This window comes from Theropithecus gelada, chromosome 6 (genome assembly GCF_003255815.1).
Source record: "Theropithecus gelada isolate Dixy chromosome 6, Tgel_1.0, whole genome shotgun sequence".
In the NCBI taxonomy this organism is placed as follows: domain Eukaryota; kingdom Metazoa; phylum Chordata; class Mammalia; order Primates; family Cercopithecidae; genus Theropithecus; species Theropithecus gelada.
The window spans coordinates 148,307,632-148,330,519 of NC_037673.1; the positions used below are offsets into that span (position 1 = coordinate 148,307,632).

General features: G+C 42.8%; 1 protein-coding gene across 3 annotated transcripts in view; it reads right to left on the reverse strand.

The window, feature by feature from the left end:
* The window catches only part of GLRA1 (glycine receptor alpha 1), a 101,819-nt gene that overhangs the window by 52,397 nt on the left and 26,534 nt on the right, over positions 1-22,888 (reverse strand). For 2 of the 3 annotated variants that reach the window (XM_025386845.1, XM_025386844.1), the window contains exons 2-3: positions 16,503-16,630; positions 10,923-10,990 (exon numbers count right to left, since the gene is read on the reverse strand). In XM_025386845.1, the coding sequence (XP_025242630.1) occupies positions 10,923-10,990; positions 16,503-16,630 (196 nt within the window). The remainder of the gene's footprint in view (positions 1-10,922; positions 10,991-16,502; positions 16,631-22,888) is intronic. The other variant, XM_025386846.1, reaches the window with a different exon arrangement.

The window sequence follows — 22,888 nt, forward strand, 5'->3', positions numbered from 1 at the left end:
GATTGGAAAGCTGTAACTCTGTGAGATGATTTCACAGAACACAAAGAAGTTTCTCAGAAAGCTTCTTTCTCTTTGTTATCGGAGGATATTTCCTTTGGCCCTATAGTCTTCAAAGGGATCCGAAATATCAGTTCTCAGATTCCACAGACATAAGGCTAGCAAACAGATCCACGAAATACAGCTGTAACTCTGTGAGTGGAAGTCACACATCACAAAGCAGTTTCTCGGAAAGCTTCTTTCCAGTTTTTCTCTGAGGATATTTTGTTTTTCACCATAGCCCTCTAAGGGCTTCCAAATATCACTTTGCAAATTCCACAAGAACAGGCTTAGCGAACGGCTTCTTGAGGGGAAAGCTGTAACTCTGTGAGATGAATTAACTAAAACCTCACATTCTTTTCACAGTAGAGCTTTTTGAAAGACTTATTATCTTCATGCTGTCTTTGTTTCAACTTATCCTTTGCTTTCTGCATGCCCCTGAAATTGCATTCCCTAATTCTATATACTTACCCTCCCTTCCCCTATCCCCCACTGCCAAAACTACTAGACGATACTTTCTTTTCTTATTTGACTTTTCTTTCCTCTTTTGGCACTATTGGACACACCACAGTTTTTTGAAACCCTTTCATCCTTTGGTTCATCCCTTGAAACTGTTCTCTCCTGGAAAGTTTGAACATGGGGAGTACCATGACCAGATTGCTGCTTTAGAAAAATCACGCAATTTGGCGCTGATCAGTTTAGAAAAAAGGAAATAAGAAAAATAACTCAAAAGCACACAATACAACAGTGCCTGGTACACACATATTCAGAGAATTATTATTAATAATTTACAGAGAATTATTATTAACCTCTGTGTTCCACAGCATCCTGGTATAGCTCTGTAATCTCACCCATCCTACTGTGGTATTATATTGTTTTCCTTGAAATAGACTCCTTGAAAGCAGAGACCTCCTACTCACTGATGTCTGGTTCCTGTTTACTTCTGGTACCATGGGAGGATTATACTTGTCTTTGGGCAGTGCCATGTGACTTTCCTTGGATAGCGAAATGCAAGCAGAAGTCACTCCTAGGTGGAACACATTTACTTGCCAGTTGTTATGGACTGAATGTGTCCCTCCGAAATTTATATGTTGAAGCCCTAACCCTCGGAGTGACTGTGTTTGAAGATGGAGTCTTTAAGGAGGTGATAAAGGTTAAATGAGGTCATGAGGGTGGGGCCCTAATTCAGTAGTATTTATGTCCTAATAGGGAGAGAAAGAGGTGCCAGATCTCTCTCTCTCTCTCTCCTTGCATAGAGAAGAAGCCATGTGAGGACACAGTGAGAAGAAGGCTGTCTGCAAGCCAGGAAAAGGGCCCTCATTAGAGACCAACTCTGGTGGCACCTTGAGCTTGAACTTCTAGCCTCCAGAACTGTGACACAATAATTTTCTGTTGTTAAAGGCATCCAATCTGTGGTACTTTGTTATGGTAGCACGCACTAATACACCAGTGTTCAACCCTTCAGTGTACTGTTCTCTTGTGTGGCAAATGTGAAATTGTGTATTGTTATGGAAATGCAATGCTGAGCTACTACCTGAGGAAAAGCAGCCCTGGAGAGCCCCTAGATCTGCAGCAGACTTTAGATGAGTGATAAATGAAACATTATTGTCTAAAGATGTTGAGATTTTGGGGATTTGTTACTGCAGGAAAGCCTAGCTTATAGGACTAAAACAAAATTCTATCTCTAGAGCCTAATGCCAAATTTAGCAAATGTAAGACCTTAATTAATAAACGCAGTGGAAAGAACAAATGAATGAAGAGAGACCAGTAAAAATAAAAACAAGCAAAAAACAAAAGTGAAAACACAACAACAACAAAAACTTCCAAAACCCAGAAGGGCATTTCCTTATGTTTGGGTATTGGTGTCCCCACCCAAATCTAATCTTGAATTCCCATGTGTTATGGGAGGGACCTGTTGGAAGGTAATTGGATTATGGGGGCGGGTCTTTCCCATGCTGTTCTCATGATAGTGAATAAGTCTTACAAGATCTGATAGTTTTAAAAAGAGGAGTTTCCCTGCACAAGTTCTTCTCTTGTCTGCTGCCATATGAGATGTGCCTTTCACCTTCCACCATGATTGTAAGGCCTCCCCAGTGACATGGAACTGTAAGTCCAATAAAGCTCTTTCTTTTGTAAATGCCCAGTCTTGGGCATATATTTATCAGCAGCATGAAAATGGACTAATACAGTAAATTGGTACCAGTAGGGTGGGGCGATGCTGAAAAGATACTTGAAAACGTGGAAGTGACTTTGGGCACTGCTGAAAACATACCCAAAAATGTGAAATTAGATAACAGGCAGAGGTTAGAACAGTTTGGAGGACTCAAAAGAAGACAGGAAAATGTGGGAAAGTTTGGAACTTCCTAGAGACTTGTTGAATAGCTTTGCCCAAAATGCTGATAGTAATATGGACAGTAAAGTCTAGGCTGAGGTGGTCTCAGATGGAGATGAGGAACTTGTTGGGAACTGGAGCGAAGATGATGCTTGTTATGTTTGAGCACAGAGACTGGCAGCATTTTGCCCCTGCCCTAGAGATTTGTGGAACTTTGAACTTCAGAGAGATGATTTAGGGTTCTGGTGGAAGAAATTTCTAAGCAGCAAACCATTCAAGAAGTTACTTGGGTGCCGTTAAAGGCACTCAGTTTTATAAGGGAAGCCGAGCATAAAAGTTTGGAAAATTTGCAGCCTGACAATGTGATAGAAAAGAAAAACCCATTTTCTGAGGAGAAATTGAAGCCGGCTGAAGAAATTTGCATAAGTAGCGAGGAGCCAAATGTTAATCCCCAAGACAATGGGGAAAATGTCTCCAGAGCATGTCAGAGGTCTTCACAGCAGCCCCTCCCATCACAGGCCCAAAGGCCCAGGAGAAAATTGTTTCATGGGCCAGGCCCAGGGTCCCTGTGCTGTGTGCAGTCTAGGGACTTGGTGCCCTGTGTCCCAGCCACTGCAGCCATGACTAAAAGGTGCCAAACTACAACTCGGGTTGTTGCTTCAGAAGGTGGAAGCCCCAAGCCTTGGTGGCTTCCAGATGGTGTTGAGTCTGTGGGCGCACAGAAGTCAAGAATTGAGGTTTGATAACCTCTGCCTAGATTTCAGAAGATGTATGGAAATGCCTGGATACCCAGGCAAAAGTCTGCTGCAGGGGTGGGGCCCTCATGGAGAACCTCTGCTAGGGCAGTGCAGAAGGGAAATGTGGGATTGAACCCCCCCTCAGAGTCCCTACTTGGGCACCTCCTAGTGGAGCTGTGAGAAGAGGGCCACTATACTCCAGACCCCAGAATGGTAGATCCACTGACAACTTGCACTGTGAGCCTGGAAAAGCTGCAGACACTCAACGCCAGCCTATGAAAGCAGCCAGGAGGGAGGCTGTACCCTGCAGAGCCACAGGGGCATAGCTGCCCAAGACCATGGGAACCCACCTGTTGCATCAGCGTGACCTGAGACGTGGAGTCAAAAGAGATCATTTTGGAGCTTTAAGACTTGACTGTCCCACTGGATTTCAGATTTGCATAGGGCCTGTAGCCCCTTTGTTTTGGCCAATGTCTCCCATTTAGAATGGCTGTATTTATTCAAAGCCTGTACCCCCATTGTATCTAGGAAGTAACTAACTTGCTTTTTTTTTTTTTTGGATTTTATTTTATTTATTTACTTATTTCTTTTAGACAGAGTCTCACTCTGTTGCCCAGGCTGGAGTGCAGTGGCACCATCTTGGCTCACTGCAACTTCTGCCTCCCGAGTTCAAGCAATTCTCCTGCCTCAGCCTCTGAATAGCTGGGATTACAGGCTCACATCACCATGTCTGGATAATTTTTGTATTTTTAGTAGAGATGAGGTTTCACCATGTTGGCTAGGCGTGAACCACTGTGCCTGGCCAACTAACTTGCTTTTGATTTTACAGGCTCATAGGTGGAAGGGACTTGCATTGTCTTGGATGAGACTTTGGACTGTGAACTTTTGAATTAATGCTGAAATGAGTTAAGCCTTTGGGGGACTGTTGGGAAGGCATGATTGGTTTTGAAATGTGAGGACATGAGATTTGGGAGGGGCCAGGAGTGGAATGATATGGCTGTGTCCCCACTGAAATCTCATCTTGAATTTCCATGTGTTGTGGGAGGGGCCTGGTGGGAGGTAATTGAATTGTTGGGGCAGGTCTTTCCCAAGCTGTTCTTGTGACAGTAAGTCTCATGAGATTTGATGTTTATTATAAAGGAGAGTTTTCCTGCACAAGCTCTCTCTTTGACTGCTGCCATCCATGTAAGATGTGACTTGTTCTTCCTTGCCTTTCACCATGATTGTAAAGCTTCCCCAGCCATGTAGAACTGTAAGTCCAATTAAACCTTTTCTTTTGTAAATTGCCCTGTCTTGGGTATGTCTTTATTAGCAGTGTGATAATGGACTAATGCAAAGTCTCTGCTTTGGCTGACTAGTTTAGTAGTAAATAATCTTTTATATTTCTATAGCATTTACTAATGACTTGCATACCTATTACTCTGTGTGATCCTATACACCATTCTTAGAGCCAGGTACCTGGGGGAACTGTATCTCAGAAGTGTTACATGGTGGCAGAGTGAGAACTCAAACCCTGGTCTCCTGACTCCTGGTTCAGGTCTCTGTCCATTGCCCCTTAATGTCAAATAAGGCCAAACTTGTGGACTGTAGTTGCACAGGCTGTCATCAATCAGCAGGGGTCCTGGCCACCGTGCACCTGTCCTGTGCCAAGCTAGCCTGCTCCTTGGCAAGAGAGGCTGGAACACATGTTCTAATAATGGAAATACTAGGATTCATGCCCAAAGGATGTCAACACTCTCTCTCTCTCTCTCTCTGTCTGTCTCTCTCTCTTGTGTTTATATACAGTTTTACACAAATTCCAGCAATATATAAGTCCCTTAATGTGCACACATGTATAGTCATACTCCTGTACTGATACATTTAAATACTCTTTTACTTATTCAGTTGTATTCATATGCACCCACATTCACATTCACATGCACATGCACATGCACATACACACACGTAAACATGCCTACTCAAATGCAGATACATACTTAAATATCTTTTTATATATTCACAAATATCCACATACAAATATCCAAAGAAAATAATACACTCCATGCACATTCGTTCTTAAGTACTTTCATATCTCCCACGTATATGCAAACTCACGGATACATGTGTATTCATACGTACAGATTTCCACATATACAAATATAACCACAGAAATACACATAGTTATATCCATACCTATAGATGATCATACACATTTCTCTTTGAAGTTACATGTCTACATGTGTTCAAATTAGCATCACATATACACACGTCTATGTATGCCACTGCACAATTCCACAGTCCCACAATATACACCTCCACATACACACTACACAGATCCGTAGATGCTCCAGTGCACACACTTATGCACACGTGTCCAGACAAGCTAGAGGTTTTCATCTGAGTTTTAGCTCTTTGTAGACTACCAGAGGGGTTGCTCTAGATCAGGACTCTCTTTCCTCTTTTCCTTTGTACATTTCTTTCTTTTTCTTTTTCCTTTTTTTTTTTTTGAGACAGTGCCTCACCCTGTCTTGGACCCTTGGTACCTTGCCCAGGCTTGAGTGAAGCGGCATGATCACAGCTCACTGCAGCCTTGACTTCCTAAGGCTCAGGTGATCTTCCTGCCTCAGCCCCTGCTCCAGGAGTAGCTGGGACTACAAGAATGTGCCACCATGCCTGGCTAATTTTTTTTTCTTTTTAGTAGAGACAGGGTTTCACCATTTGCTCAGGCTGGTCTTGAACTCCTGGGCTCAAGCAATCTGCCCACCTTGGCCTCCCAAAGTGCTGGGATTATAGGTATGAGCCACTGTATGTGGCCTCCCTTGTACATTTCTGTTTCAACTTTTACCTTCCTCTTGCTGCACAGACTCAGAGAGAGTCCTGGAGAAGGTCAGATAAAGGACAGGCAGTCTCAGCCCTCTCCTTGTCAGGACTGGATAGAGACCCCTGTTGCTTTGCTGGCTGCCTCTCTGCTCTCAGGTCTGTTAGCTCCGGTGAATAAAGCCAGATCCTGGGAGGCAGGCAGTTAGGCCTGGGGACTCCAGCTGTTTATAGAGCTGCTATGCACTCCTGCTGTTTCTGGAGAACAAACACAGCCTGGAAAGTTTCTGACACCAGGACGATGTCCATATTACCTTGGACCCATGGTACACACTAGCTCTTTGTGTGGTCGGAGAGGCAGAGCCCAGGCTGGAAGTCAGGGAGCCTGGGCTGACCGTGCCACTAATTAGCTGCGTGTGTGTGCCTATGGGCAAGTGCAATCCTCTCTCTGGCCTCCAGTTTCTACGTCTGTTCAAGCTCAAGTTCCCTTTTATCTAATTCTCTGTGATGAAAGGAGACAAGGAAGGCCTGAGTAGTCCCAAACATTCAGGAATGAAATATTTACATTTGGTTTAGGAGACCATGCATTGAGTTCAAGTTCTACCCTTGCTACGTATTAGGAAGATAACTTTACTTTTCTGATCCTCAGCTTTCTCATCTGTAAACTGGAGATAACCTTTCCCACTTTATGGGGGTTGTTATCAAGCCTAAATTAGGTGGTGGATACAGAAGTGCTCTGTTCACTGTCTGGTGTGTAGCAGCATATAATAAGTTCTTCAAGAACAAGTTGTTTTTCTTGTTTTCATACTAATACCAGTTTCCCAAAGATACTTTGAGTGACAAGAAAAGAGGCTTGGATGGGACAGTCATCCAAAAGTTTTGATTGGTGGAATCCAGAGGGAAAAGAAGCTGAAGGGAGGGGAACTAGTGACCACTGCAGACAGCGTCAGACCCGTGTTTCTATCACATCTGTTTCATGCTGTGTGACCTTGCTCAAATGACCTTACCATTCTAACCACCAGATTCTCTCTCCAGAAAATAGAGAGCCAGACTAGACAATTTCTTAAGTTTTTTTTTTAATCTGAGACTTTTCCCCCATATCATCTGTAAAGTAAGTTCAACACACAAATAATTAAGAAGCCAATGGAAAAAAATCATAGTACATAAGCCTTCATTTAACATCATCGACAGGTTATTGGGAACAGACTTTTAGTGAAATGACATACAGCAGTTTATCAAATAATGTTGTTTTGTTATAAGGTTGACGAGAAAATTGGTCTTGTTATAGTCATTTCGTTGAAAGTTGCAGGTTGTAAGAACCTATTGGTGATGTTAAGTGAGATCTTACTAGATTATGAAATGTGCAAGCTTGGAAATAGCACCCTCTGCCCTACTTTGGATTAACTGTAATAAATAGGGAGAAAACTGTGTCATTTATGGTCTACCTTCAAGGCAGCACATCATAACTGATCCTTCATTTCCTGTCAGAAGATTATTTCTACTCCAGAGGACCATCTCCTCTAGGGTCCTTTGTTGATTATCTCCATTATCATTACTTACTATTTTCTCTTAAGGGGAGCGGGGCATGGCATGATATTGGGTTGGGTTTCCACTTTTGATGCACTTAGACTGTTGCTTACGTGTACTTTGTAGGTCCTGGTCCTCCAGTTTCTTTAGTTGGTGCTCTTTGGAGTTACAGCAGTGTGGCACGGCACAAACACTTATCTATAGGTTATGAGAACTGGATCTTAATCCTTGCACAGTCACTAAGTAGCTTTGTGATAGGATCTGTACAGATCTCCTTTTCCTCAGTTGTAAAATGGGGAACATAGCATGCCTACTTTACAGAGTGGCTGTAAAACTACATATTTGGTGAAGGAATCACGTGAGAGTGTGAAAGTGAAAATGTGCTGAAAATGATAAATGGCATGTAACAATAGCTGGCTCATTGCATGTGCACTTTGTGTCAGGCACTGTGCCTCGCACTTTCCATGCTTTAGCTCTTAATACTCACAGCAGGCCATAAGGTGGATGCTACCGGCATCCCTATTTTTAACAGATGAGAAAGCCAACTTTAAAATACCTTGGCCAAGATCACAGAGCTGAGCCTCAAATTTTGTCTGGGCATTGAAGACTGTGTCTAATTACTCTGCTACACTGTTTCTGTAGAAAGCAAAATGCAGCAGAAGTGAAGTCTGGAAAGGCAGTCAGAAGACGTGGGGTGGGAAATGGGGGGTGAGGGTTGTGGGGGTGGGGGTGGAGAGGAGAGGAGGAAGAAACCAAGGCTCAGAGAAGTCTAAGGATTGTTCAAGATTACACAGGAAATCATCAATGATAATGTTGGGACTGCAGTGTCCAGAGTGTCCATCATCATCATCATCATCAAAAATGTTTCGTGAGCCTTTACAAAGCATATACAATGATAACCATTTTTCTAGGCTGGGAACGGTGGCTGACATCTGCAATCCCAACACTTTGGGAGGCCGAGGTGGGTGGATCACATGAGGCCAGGAGTTCGAGACCAGCCTGGATGACATGGCAAAACTCCATCTCTATTAAAAATACAAAAATTAGCTGGACCTGGTGGTGCATGTCTGTAATCCTAGCTACTCGGGAGGCTGAGGCACAAGAATTGCTTGAACCCGGGAGGCGGAGATTGCAGTGAGCCGAGATCGTGCCACTGCACTCCAGCCTGGGCAACAGGGTGAAACTCTGTCTCAGAACAAAACAAAACAATTTTTCTCTACACACTACACATACTAACTTAATGATATCAGTATGTTAATTACCATTGGGATTTTACAGATGAAGAAACTGAGGCTTAAAGACGTGAAGCAAATAAGCTCCTCGCAGACAGAGTGAGCTCAGTGTATGTGACTCCAGAGCTGGGCTTTTAGTCACCACAGGAAGTAAGGCTATATCTTTCTTTTTTAGGAATCTGTTTGAAGGAATTAGGTCTGTGTTTGGTCATTATTGGGAAATGAGTGCAGATATGTGCACTTGTCCTCAAATAATCAGGTCCTTTACAGAACCAGGTGGTCCACTCCCTGACTTGGCTTGATAACCATTTACCATTGAGGAAAAAGAGTGGAAGTGTCAACATTTACTGTACATATTATGATTAATACAAATGTCAACATGCTTCTGATCTTGGAGGAGGGGAGGAAAAGCAGAGGGGTTCATTAAGAGTGCTTGTAAGATATCCATTCAAAGGTGAAAAAAAAGTGGCTATTTATTTGACCTGGATATCCAGTGAAAAGCACCCATGTTTGTTCCTAGCTAACAAGTGGAACCATCTCCATTTGGAGATAAGAGGCCTGTTACTTTAGGGAGTTTCACCAGTTGTCCTTTGAATGTGGGCATGATCTTCTTGACCATATCAAGACAGGCCTGTTTGCAAAAGGACAGCTTCTAGACCATTTGCCACCTCATCTTGAACTCAGTGATTTTTGCCAGTCTGGGACTGAAAGGTTGGATGTAATCCCCATAAAGGGTTAGAACCAAATACTGGTTTTAATTGATAAACAATATAATTGATTTGGTTTATTTATTTTAAAAAAACTGTTGAGTATCTGTTATTCAATCACTATGCTAGCTGCTGAGGTTCCCACAGGAAATGAGACAAGAGACCAGCCCCCATATAACTTACAGTAGAGTGACAGGAGGGACACATAAGCAGGTTGGTACAGTGGTAATTGTAAGTGGCAAGTGCTATTGTGGAAACTGTAAAATGTGTCATGAGAATGGACAGAAGGGACCCATGCCAGCCTTGGGTGAAGAGCACACGTGAACTCATACACATGACGTGTATGTTAGAGTGGGGAGGCTTTCTGTGGAAATAATTCTAAGCTGAGTCTTAAAGGAGAATAGGAATTGGCAAGGGAAAGGAGGCTGGAGTGGGTGCTCTGGGCAGTGGCCTAGCAGCAATCACCAGAAGCCTGTAAAGCAGGGAGTGAGGGACAACCTGGCTAGAGAGCTGTAAGCAATCGGTGCAGCTAGAGGATGCAGCGGGAGAGGGAGGAGATGAAGCAGGGTTATTCACAGGGAGCTTCCTCAGCTTTGCAAAAGAATTTGGGTTTAACACCAAGGATGATGGGGGAGCCATAGGAAGGATTTAAATCGGGGCAGTGGAGTGGTTAGATTTGTGTTTTGGAAAGGCTAGTATGGGAAAAGGTAGACTGGAAGGGGGCAAATTGGAAGCCAGCGAGAACCCTTTGCAGTCATGTAAGCAAGCCACGATGGAAGCCTGAACTAGATTAGGGGCGGGTGGATGTCCAGAAATTGATAGGTTAGAGTTAACTTTAGGCTGCCCTGATTATTTTTTTTCACAAGCTAGATCACTTCCTTAACATAAATACAATTGACTTTTCTGTTGAAAAAGCAAAAAAGTCTGAGAAAAGTTTAAAAATACCATTATACTTATTTATAATTACTAATTTAATATTCACCCCTTGCAGACATTTGAAAAATATATAAATACTGTAGGAAGAAAATAAAAAATATTCATAAGTTTATAATTCAGAGATAATCACTGTCACAATTTTGGTATTTTTTTCCTAGGCATTTCTTCTAGTGTAATGGATTTATTTTAAACTTTTTTACTGTGAAAAGTTTTAAACATATTCAACAGTAGAGGAAATGTACAATTAACCCAATATACCCACTTCAGCTTCTATAACCAGCAGTCTTCTGCCATTCTGCAGTTGAATGTTAAACTTAAAAACAGGTCTTCACATTTTTTTATACTCTAAAAATTTGACTTGTGTAATTTTGTTCTTGTAATCCTGGGCGTTTGGCAGGTGCTTACCCTGCTAGCTCTTTGGCAATTTTCAGATGTTATGTATTCACTCAAAACGTTTAATGTGACAGTAAAAACATCTGAGCCTCATGGTATACCACTGGAGACTTGAAAAAAACCCAGCAGATTCCCCACCTCCTTGATGGAGACCAATGCAGAGGATAAGTATTTCATGGAGAGATATCCCCAGCAGGAACTAACAGCTTGTGTTTTGACTACTCACCATGGTTGTCTCAGCAATGGAACCAAAGCTGTTGATGAAAATGTTGCAGCTCACGTTCACTGGGGGACCTGCCAATCAAGAGAGATTCCTGCTTAACCCCATGGCCATGGAAGAACCCACAGGGTAGGACTCATTCCCAGAACACTGACTTCTGGAATGGATCGCCTTTGGTGGAGGAGATCCTTGCTTACTCTCCACCCCACCCCCAAGCACCTGGGATTCCCAGCTACCATTTAACATCTCTATGCCAGATTTCCTGGTCCCCAAGTGAGCACCAGGTACAGAACACCAGAGGCTGAGCTGAAATGTACTTTCATTAACACAGGATAATTCATCATCCGCCATATGGTTGAAATTCCTTCCCCAAGTCCCATCGGCTGCCTTTCAGCCACAAATTAGTGGCTGAAATATATTTATGGCTACAACATTTGGAGGCCATCTTGGGAATTACAAGGAACAGCAAGCTCCTTGCCTTGAACTTATGAACCAAGAATGATTGTCTGAAAGGCATTGATGGGAATTACCAGCTGAGGAATTCAGAAGGAACCTCCGGGGAAGTCCACAGACTTTGTTAAATACTTTCCGAGCAAGTCTTCTGAATCCTACTGCAAAGCGTAGGAAAGAAATGGAGGCTTATTTACTGCTTTGCTATCTCATTGCTAGAGGAAATGTTGTCTCACTGAAGCCCAATCTCTTCACTTTATACTATTAATTATAGCAGTTGCCATTTACTAAACATTAGGGGGGTTACTGCTGTGCTGAGAGTATTATTAACATCATTTCATTTCATCCTTTCAGCAACTCCAGGAGAAGGTATGGTTATTACCTTCATTTTACAGAAGAGAAAACAGAGGCTCAGAGAGGTTATTTGTTCATGGCTACATAGCTAGTAAATGGGTGAGTCAGAGTTTGAGTTCAGATTTGTCTAACTCCAAGGGTGCTCATCTTAATGGCTATTCTGCAGGAAACAGGTTTAGAGGAAGGAAGGGGCATGGTCCCGATCACACAGACAGTGGCAGGGTCCAGAATTTTCAGCAAGGGGTTTCCAAATAAGCTGACAAAAAGGGCTGACATAAAATAACCAAAGAAAAATGTGAGACTATGGGTAAGAGTGGTGAAAGCAGCAGGAGTCCAGGCAAGAGAAGTTCTGGAGAATGAGGCAGGAAAGACCTCAGAAAGGTGATGACCTGGAGATGACTTTGAAGGTGAATAGGACTTGGATAAATGGTCACAGCCCTTCACATGAAGATTGTAAATTGCAATTTGTGATTTTCTTTTCAGGTCTACTTTCTTGATTCCTATGAGTTACTGAGGTAGGCAGGGCAGAATTCTTGTTCCTACTTGACAAAGGTAGCACCAATAATTTTAGTAACTCACCTAGGCTCATTCAACTAACAAGTGGTAGAACCAGGACTTGAACCAAAGTTTTCTCATTGTGGAAAGAAGAAAGTAGATATGTCCTTATGCCCACTGGTACCCATTGCATTCTGTCCCTCTTGAAAAAGTAGCCTAAGCATTTTGCTCAAATTAAGCTAGGATCAGAAGTCTTGGCATATAGGAGGGGACTCAGTCTTGGGATGAGAATCTAGGTTTTTCCTTCAAGGGATTATCAGTATCTCTGGGTTTTGGACATAACTCCAGCACTCACTGGTTGGTTGAGCTTGGCAATGCCTTTTCTCTGTCCTGGGCCTCAATTTCCTCATCAATCTGGAGAGAGAGTAGCTCTTGATCTAGGCAGTCAGTCTCAGCTTCAGTGATGTGGAATTCCTTTATGGAAGCTATCCATTTGCATTTCAGGGTTGTAAGATTTTAGGGCTGGAAGGTTTCTTAAAGGTCACCTCATCAATTTCTCCCCAAACTGAAGTGCAGACAGGTTTATCTGCAATAGAATCATCTGGGAACCTGTTAAACTACAGATTCTTTGGCCCAACCCCATACTAGGTGAAACCAAATCTCTGAGGTTAGCCCAAGAGTCTAGTGTTCAGAGAGCTACCTGGGTGAGTCTCATGTACAGCCAGGTTTGGGGACCACTGCTGTAGACCAGCTACCCATTCAAGGCTGAGCGCCTGAATACTTCCAGCAGTGGGAAACTCATTTTTTCTTGAGCAGCTCTTTCCATAGTTGGATAGCTCTGTCTGCGAAAATTTTTTTCCTTGTGCTGAGTGGAAGTCTGCCTCCTTGTCACTTCCACCTAAACAAAGGTCAGGTGGAAAAAACCTGAATGGTCAGGATTTTTCTCCTTCATTTAGACTCAGACCCAGGTTTTTTTTGTTGTTGTTGCCTCATGCCATTAAGATACCCCAAGGAGTTACTGCCTATGCCTTGAAATGATGTGCACAGAGTTCCCATCCAGTCCCTGCAAGTGTCTGGCACTGTGACTCCAATTATAAATTAGTTTCTGATTTATGTGTGTGAGAGGGCGCCAGCCAAAAGGATCCTATGGGGAGGTGCGGTTCATTGAAATAAATCTGAAATTAAATTATCCTTGAGAAAATTACAATTCAGCTGCCTTTGGCAGCAGGATAATGTATATATTTCATTAAATATTAAAGTTTAATTTTGCTTTTTTTTGGTATGTATTTGCATTGGGCTGTGCCCCTGATCCTAGGAGCCATTATAATACACAAAGTCATAAAGAAGACACAGAGTGACAGAGCTGGAATGGCATAGTCCTGCTGGATCATTTTACAGATGCAGAAACAGAGGCTGAGATACAGTAAGTGTCTCCTTTGGGGTCATGCCTGTCAGGTAAGTAGAGGGAGGACTGGAATGCTGTTTTAGTGCCCTTTACTTCCACCTCCCAGTGTCTTTGCCATTGTACTCTGCAGAGTGTGCTTGGTATTCCCGGCTACCCGTGTTATCACGAGGGTCAGAAGCAGGGAAAATTTCTAGCACTTAAGGCAGCTGCTGCGTGATGGATCCCTCCGTGGAGTTTTTAAACGATACTGACCTCTTTCTATCATGTTGGAGTCATAGGGGCCCTGATCCTCAATGGCCTTTTCAGGAGCTCTGTGGTTTGTATGGGGTTTTGGGGAATCTGATTTGTGTCGGTGGAAGCAGGAAAGGCATCAAAGGGCTCAGGGGCAGAAAATCCTCTTGGCAATTTTTCAGGCCTCAGCACAAAGGAGGGCAGAGAAAACTTCTTAGCTCCTGCGGTGGGGCTCCAGGAAGCTGCACCTCATTCTCAGTCAGGTGGGGGTCGAGGGAGTTAAGGCTAGTGCAGGGTTGAGAGGTGCCTAAAAGATGAACTAGTTCTGTAGATATTGGGCCCAAGTGTTCTGAGTAAGGTTCTCAGAGCGGGAAGATTGGAAGGGCCTTGATTCAGTGGTCAGGATAAAATTTTATTTCTTAAAAATGTCCACTTCTAAGTAAGTAAATAAATAAATGAAGAAATAAATAAATAAATCACTATTATTAGAAAAAGAATTAAGTTAGAGTAACTGGGTTCAAGTCTGGTTTTGACAGCATGACTTGAAAAATTCACTTAACTACTCTAAGCCCTAGCATATTTGTGGGCTCATTTATTTATTTATTCATTCCTTTATGAAGGTTTACTGGGGCTTTTCTATGTGTCAAGTACAGTGGTATGCACAAAGAATAATACATAAACTCTGGATGCACCCACATTCAACAGTTGAATGAGTTCCTCTCTCAGAGCAAGACCATGGCGCCTCTACATAGGATGGAGTTCTGAGAGAGCCCACCAGGGGGCGAGGTGGACTAGAATTCCTAAAAGCAGCGAGGGACAGAGGATGCAACCTGGTTGTCAAGGGCCCTAACCAGTTCTTGGAAGTGTTTGATTTGGCCGACAAGGTTTTTAAAAGAGACGACTTAGTTGTCAGTTTGCAAGATTTCAGATAAAACCTCAGACTCAAGTCTTGTATTGGAAGGCCTGGCTGTACAGGGTCTGCATTCCTGCCTGACAGCCATCAACAAGAGCTGAGAAGTGGCTACCCTTAGATAAACCCTATGTTTTCTGTTTTATTTTCTTGTCTCCACCCCGCTTCATTCATATACTATAGTTGTCTTGCCCCTCTAGGTATCAGAGATTGTGACCCTAGTGAAGGCTTGAGCTGAGTGTGCTGGGGGCAGCAACCTTGTTCTTGACTTACCTGTCCTTGGGGTTATGCTAACAATGCTGGAAGCTATGGCCTCAGGAACAAGGTGCAGGGGGAGTGAAGGAGCCTTGAGGTAAACGGGGGAGAGTGGGCCCAAACAGAGACCTGGGTGCATCTCCCAGAACATTTCCTATTTGCAGAGTTGTGCGGAGCAAGCACTCTGAGAAGGGGACTAAGAGCAGGGGGCAAAGTGAGCAAATATTAGGAAGCTGTTACCAGCTGTCACATGCCTTGTTTAGTCTTGAACGTGAGCCAAAGGAACAGTGAGGAAGGGCACCTGAAATCAAGGCTTGTCTAGGAGGCTGGCTGCAGGTCCTTGGAATAAGATTTTTGCTAGGGTGCTGGGAGGAAGGTCAGAGTGCATAGGCTGCCAAGGAGGTCCTTAAGACTGCACCTGCAGGGTTCTGCTTGGCAGTTTGAGATGGCTGCAACCTCCTGAGGCATCAGTAAACAAAGGGAACTAGTCTCTTGGTTATAGACACTAAGTTCCCATAGGATTGTGAGAGGTAAAAGAACCTTTTCAGATCATCTGGAGTAGAGTTTGTGAACTGGCAACCCGTAGGGCATATGTGGGTCACAAACATGTTTTATTTGAATTTACATGTTTTAGGAATTAGGTAGTCTCACAGAGATCTCGGTATCTGGCTCTTCTTGGAATACTTGATGTTCTGGCAACATGGGGCCTACATTTCTGCAGGGCAACTAGAGACTGGGGCTAAGGAGAGGCTGCCCCTGTAGAGGAGCCTGTACCTCTATTTCTTCATAGTCTCTGCCACTCCTTATTGTCTTACTCTTGGTTTGCCTCACTGATTTAAGTTATCAACCCTGGTAGGCATTTGAAATTACGACTCTGATTTAGACTAAAATTTTTCAAAATTATTTGTTAGCCCATGGGAAACTTTCAGCTGAAGAATTTTAGTTGGGACCCCATTATTGAAAATAAAAGTGGAGCTGCTTGGGGAGGAGCAGCGTGGGCTTGCTCATCATGCCCTCTGCTTCTCCTTTGGGGGCACCTGATGGAAGCCTGAAAGCTCCGGGAAGCGTATGTTTAAAAGCTGCCGAAGTAACCAAGCCCATCACTGCGCAGATGAAGAAACTGATGCCCAAAGAAAGGGAGAGACTCATCATCTAAGCTCAGAGAATAAACTCGAGCCCAAACTTGAACCCATTTCTCCACGTTCCATGTTTATCCTTCTTCCCATTATACAAGAGGTAGCAGATAGTTTTTAATTCACTTTTGGACTCTTGGAAACCAGAGGTGCTGTTAAATTGAGTCCTCTGAGGCTTTGTCTGGGCTTGGCGGGAGAGAAGACTGAATTGATTAAGAATATCTGCCTTGGGTAGAGGAAAGAGTCATGAGATTCACACTGTGTATTTACTATCTGCGTGCAATACCATGCAGCTTGCTGCTTTAATGTGGGAAAGCATTTCCCTGTGGGTCTGGAAGGAATGTTTTCTCTACCTTTAAAATTGGGCCTGATCCTGGCGTCATATCCGGAGGTTCTCCCCATTAACTTATCCAGGAAATCCGAGGGTGACATAGGCTTGGGTGCGGAGCGAGCAGCTTCAGCCTCCTTAGAAGCAGCAAGGCTAAGGAGGAAGAGAGGAAAGCAAAAGGTTAATGATGGCTCTTTCTCACACTGTGATCAGATCCCAGCCTTGTCCAACCTCTGTAGAACCACAAGAGTGTTCTTAGCTGGAGAAATGGGTAATATGGGTCCTTAATGAGGTAAGGCCCCGGTTAAATTGTTTACCCAGCCCAAATATCAGCCAGCATGGTATCCTGGCAGGCAGCCAAGTGTCTGATTGATGCTGAGAAGTCACTGACATTTTTAGGGCTTCATCTCTGGGATTTTGAGTAACCACACTTGGCAGCTGGGTGTTCCTGGGAGAGAAGAGTGGAGGGTGAGTCTTTTGGTAGACCTAACCTTGTGTTGGGCAACTGCACTCTCATAGGTCCATGGAGACACACAGACAGAAAGGATGTTAGAGATCAAATAATTTACCATTTCCTCAAGGTTTATTTTCAGAATCAGAGTCACCAATTTTTTAAAAAGTTGCAAAGTCAGATGCATTCTGGAACACAAATTTTATCAGGCATTTTTACCTCAAGTCTCCTCAGAAGCTTTGACAAGCTTATGTGCTTGTACTTATGGGATCACTGTCTCAAGAAACATATACTTCAGAAAATCTCACTTGGGAAATTGAGGCCCAGTTAGCAGAAGGGACTGATGTAGGACCCAGAGTAAATCGGTAGTAGCCTACTTCACTGTATTGAGAGTTAGGTGATTAGAAATCAGACTGTGGGGATGCATCACACTGTTTCTGTCACCCCTCTCCCACCCCACACCCATTCAACAAAGTGGCTTTAGGGCCCCATTCATACCACAGTATGAATTACTCATGTATTAAGAACGTGACCCTCCCTCTGCCAAACTCTTTATTTATTTATTTAATTTTAAGTTCTGGGATACATGTGCAGAATGTGCAGGTTTGTTACATAGGTATACATTTGCCATGGTGGTTTGCTGCACCTATCAACCTGTCATCTAGGTTTTAAGCCCCTCTTGCATTAGGTATTTGTCCTAATGCTCTCCCTTCCCTTGCCCTCCACCACCCTACAGGCCCTGGTGTGTGATGTTCCCTTCCCTGTGTCCATGTGTTCTCATTGTTCAACTCCCACTTATGAGTGAGAACATGCAGTGTTTGGTTTTCTGTTCCTGTGTTAGTTTGCTAAGAATGATGGTTTCCAGCTTCATCCACGTCCCTGCAAAGGACATGAACTCATTCTTTTTTATGTCTGCATAGTATTCCATGGGGTATATGTCCCACATTTTCTTTATCCAGTCTATCATTGATGGACATTTGGGTTGGTTCCAAGTCTTTGCTATTGTAAATAGTGCTGCAGTAAACATACATGTGCATGTATCTTTGTAGTAGAATGATTTATAATCCTTTGGGGTATGTATACCCAGTAATGTATTGCTGGGTCAAATGGTATTTCTGGTTCTAGATCCTTGAGGAATTGCCATGCTAAACTGTTAAAGCACATAGATTTCAATAAGAGTCAATGTTGGAGTCTCAAAGGTTGAAGAACACTAATTTGGGTTGCTTTGGGCAACTGAGCTTTCCTAGTAGTGAAATTATATCCAGGAGATAGTTAGGAGCCATGAGCAGCACTGACATGTGCTTGTGGGACTGGGATGTTGGAGGAAATGCATAGAGATATGAATATGTGTGTGTGTGTGTGTGTGTGTGTGTGTGTGTGTGTAAGGTGGAAGCTTCTGTCACCTAGCCAAGCAGCGCATAACGTTCCCCAAGGATTTGTACCCAACCTGTCTTGTTCTTCCTCTCGGCTTCTTTTCTGGTCTCATCAGTTGTAACTGTTTAAGCAATCAGTTAATAATGGATGACTCTCAAATCTGTCACCACCCTGGCCTCTTCTTTAAAACCCCCTTCCTAATTTGAAAACATCTGTGGGACACATTTATCTCAATGTTCTGCCAGTGTCTCAAATTCATCTCCTAAACTGAACTCTACAGCTTCCTTTCCAGACTTGCTCCTTTAAATCGGTTTCCCCAGATGACGTCAATATACTTCCGCTCTCTAGGATTAGAAGCCTCAGAGCCGTCTTGTCTCCTTGCTCCTCCACCCCCTCAACACCCATAAACTCACTCACCAGGTGCTGATGTAGTTATCTGTGTTTGTATTTTAAGAGCAGGAGTCATGGTGGTTTTATTTATTATTTGTTTGTTTGTTCTTTCATTCCCCACTGTGTCTACCATGGTGTCTCATACTTAATTGGTGCTCAGTAATTGCACAGTGAATGAATGAATGAATAATGTGCTACTTTAATTAATCAAATATCCTGGCTAGTAAAAAGTGTTCATAAATATTTATACATGGATTAACAAGTTTAAAATAATTAGACTATTATACACAGTAATGGAAAATACTGAAAGCAATCTGGCATTGCTTTGAAGATTCAGAGGGTATTCTAGGACTCTTTAGACACTCTTACTCTTGCTTAATAATCTGAAGATCCTTACTCATATCCTGGGGAGCTAATTTTGATGGACAGGGTAAGGAACAAATGCGCTTTAGTTTCTTTGTGTGTGTCTATGGATGTAGGTGAGTTTGTGTGATGTGGGCGGGTTTCTAGGTATGACTGTATAGATGTGTTATGTATACAGATGGATGGATGTGTATGGATGTATGTGGAGACTAGAGTGTGCATGGTGGTGTTTGCAGATGCATAGTGAATTGGGTCACATAGATATCTGCAAAATGTGAATTTCTGTGTTCATGTGTGTGTATGTCAAGTATCACATTTAGTATGGGCATTTTTTGTGTGTATATGTGAGGTGTCTGTATGTGAGCTGTATATATACATGGGATACAGGCTGTGAATGTGTAAAATGCTTCTGTAGATGTATGTCTGTGATGTGCATATTGCATGTGTTTGTTTTTGAAATGTACTGTGAAACATAATATAGAATAATGCAAGAGAGTGAAAAGAACAGATGATTTGGAATTCATCCTGTTTTAGTCATTTATTAGCTGTGCTACCTTGGGAAAGTTACTTAACCTGTCTGAGGAGCTTTAGTTTTCTGACCTGTCAAATGAGTTTTGCATGAGGAATAACTGAGGTAGCATAGTTAAAAATACCTAGGACTGTTCTTAGAACACAGCAAGCGCTTGATACATTGTTTTTCTCTTTGCGGCATGGTGTGTGTGTGTGTGTGTGTGTGTGTGTGTGTGTGTGTGTTTGAAGCAGTTCAGAGCGGGTCTGGGGCTGCTCCTTGTCTCACAGCGCTTTCAGCTGCACTGTGGAGCCCACATGGCTGGAAAGCCCCCCAGATGCTTCCCATGGCCCACAGTTGGGGCCACAGTCCATTCAGCACTGGACTCATGGCTGCTGTGTGCCTCTGGTGTGGGCAGAGGGGACCACAGGCACGCAATTAGTGATTTATGACTTTTCTGCTGTTATAATTCACTTCCAGAACCTCTCTAGAAGTGGCAGTTATGAAGCTTTCATAAGCTCCCTTACTCTCTCCAACCCCTCCTCTCTGATAATAAGATTTGGGAACATAGTACTCCCTCCCAGCAGTTCCTGGAGCACAAGTGATCTCTTGGCCCTTAGGTCTCTCTCATAAGCCTGAATCCTATTAGGCAGTAAAGTGGGAGAATGAATTTGCCCCAAATTATCCCATACCATTTGCTATTGCCATAACATGCCATTTAATACCAGAATCCTCCCCAAAGCTGAAGAGTCTTCTGGTTATTCTAAATTGCATGTCTGCAATAAGGTATTTGCAGTCTGGTCACCCAGCCACTGGCTCACTTAAAACCTTGGCACTGAGCCGAAGTGGAGGGAATGAAGACTCCGGGGGGTTAAGTTACTGCCCTCGGGTCACACAGCACTTCAAAGACAGAAGGAATTAGAACTTACATTTTCAAGTGTTGACTTATCCAAATGCTACAACGTAAGGGAAAGTCCTTCGTAAATTGTGAAGAGTATAAAATCATGATAGTCATGCTATTATTACGATTTGTTTCTGAAGCTTGTTCTGCCCTGTTATATCCAAGCAAGTCAAAACATGTGTCTGAATTCTAGCAATCTGTATATACACTGCTCTGAATTTGCCACACTGAAAAATGGAGAGGAAATCGTTGTGAACTACCCAGTGATCCTCTGTTTTGTCGAGTGATTCACAATAGCATATTCTGAGAATCTCTAGTCCAGCCTCTCCCATATATTGTTTACCAGCTGTTTCCTGTTAGCACTTTCATAATTTTTGCCCTGTTTGTTTACTACCTCTATCATTCACTTAATTATTTTCATTAAATTGCCTCACTTCTTTCAAGCTTAAACTTACTTAAAAGGAAACTATATTTCACTACTCACAAATAGAAAACTAATATTACTTGCCATAATGGAAGAGAACCATAATAGCAAATACAATGACAACAAGACAAAAGGAGAAGAGGTTACAATTCTAGTGATCTGCTGCTTGCCAATGTTCTGAGCCGAAGGCCTCCTCTAAGTTACAAAGGAAGTGCAGCAAGTGTAGGACAGGCGTTAGAGGCATATTAACACCTAAGGAGACTTCTGGAGATAATAAGAACGATTGGAAGAGAATTGGTTCAATAATGATTTATTGTTATTGTGTCAATCACTTCAAATCCTCCTCCTCCCTCACTGTGCCCTAGGCCAAAAATTCTCAACTCTTTTCCAAATACAAAGGCTCCATATTAATGCCAAAGTAGCTATGCCTCCCTCCACTTGATAATCCTTGTACATTTCTGTCTATATTTAGACAGCACAATTTGCACAGGATTATTCAAAACTCCCCCTCTCCACCCCAGTGAATCTGATGTGCTGTGCATCTGTGTAGAGTAAATATGCACTGGGGAGCTCTTTTAGTACCACCATTCCCAGTTAACTTAAGCATTTGCTTATAGACCATGAGCTGCTGGACAGAAGAGCTGGGAATGAATCTGAGAAATAAAACACTCAATTGTTAAAATTTTCTGACCTTATGACAGTATTTGGAAATGATGCAGTTTTTTTCAGGGATTACTAAAATATGGTGGGTGAATCAGACTCAGTTTAGGCGGATTTGATTAATGGTAAATTTCAGAAAGACAGTGAGGTCTTCTGAGACCAAGTTTTCTATTCCTTACTGAGAAGGCTTATTACGATAGATGCACTGACTATACAAAACATTAGACTATTATACACAGAAATGAAAAATACTGAAAGCAATCTGGTGTTGCTTTGAAAATTCATAGGGTATTCTAGGACTATTCAGACACTCCTGCTTAATAATCTGAAGATCCTTACATCCTGAAGAGCTAGTTTTGATGGACAGGATGAGGAACAAATATATTTTAGTTTCTTTTTGTGTGTCTATGGATGTAGGTGAGTTTGTGTGATGTGAGCAGGTTTCTAGGTATGATGTATTAGGTATGTTATGTATACAAATAGATGGATGTTTATGGATGTATGTGGGGATTAGAGCATGCACTAGACTTTCCACCACCTTCTGGTCAGGGGATTTGTCACACTAAGAGACTTTGGTACTTAAAGGACCTCAGATGTTACTCCTAATGACAGAGACCATGCAAAGCTCCAGGAGTAGAGTTCAACAGAGGGGTTGGAGGCAGGGTGATGTAATGAAGTTGGGGGCTGTGTGACCTTCAGTGAGTCACTTCCCTTGTTGGCTTTCAGTTTCCCCAGTTATACAATGAAATTAAGATGATCTCTAAGAGCCCTTCCATCCCTCAGTCATCATTTTATGGGTCTATAATATTCCTTCTTTTTTTTTTTTTTCATACACCTGGTCTGGGAATCTAGATTTGTCTGGACTTCTTTGGAGGAATGGGATTTTGTATCTTGGTTCTTCCTCACCTAGTCTCAAGACTTTTTTCTCCAAAGGGTCAATCTGTTTCTCAAGGTTTACTTGGAAGAAAGGCCAGATGAATGTTCAGATTCTCATTCTTCAGTTGCAGCATCAATTGGAAATAGGGAATCAATGTAAAACTGTCAATCTGAATTACAAATGAGCTAGGGTTGACAGTAAAACTGGGGAGAAACAATTTCAGCTACATTTTACATGGCACCACACCCCCAAGAACCACTCTGGGTTAGCAGAGAGGATCCCCCTAGTCGATTCCCTCTCTCCAGTTCACCATGAGCAGAGAAGTCCAGGAGGTCAGGATGGAAAAGGGGCAGAAGAGGGACTAAGAGGCTGAGAGCAACCAAGGGAAGGACCCATACAGCTGGAGGAGGAACTTGGAGGTGCAGATTGAGGACAGGGAGGTGGGAGGTGGAAGAGGAAGAGG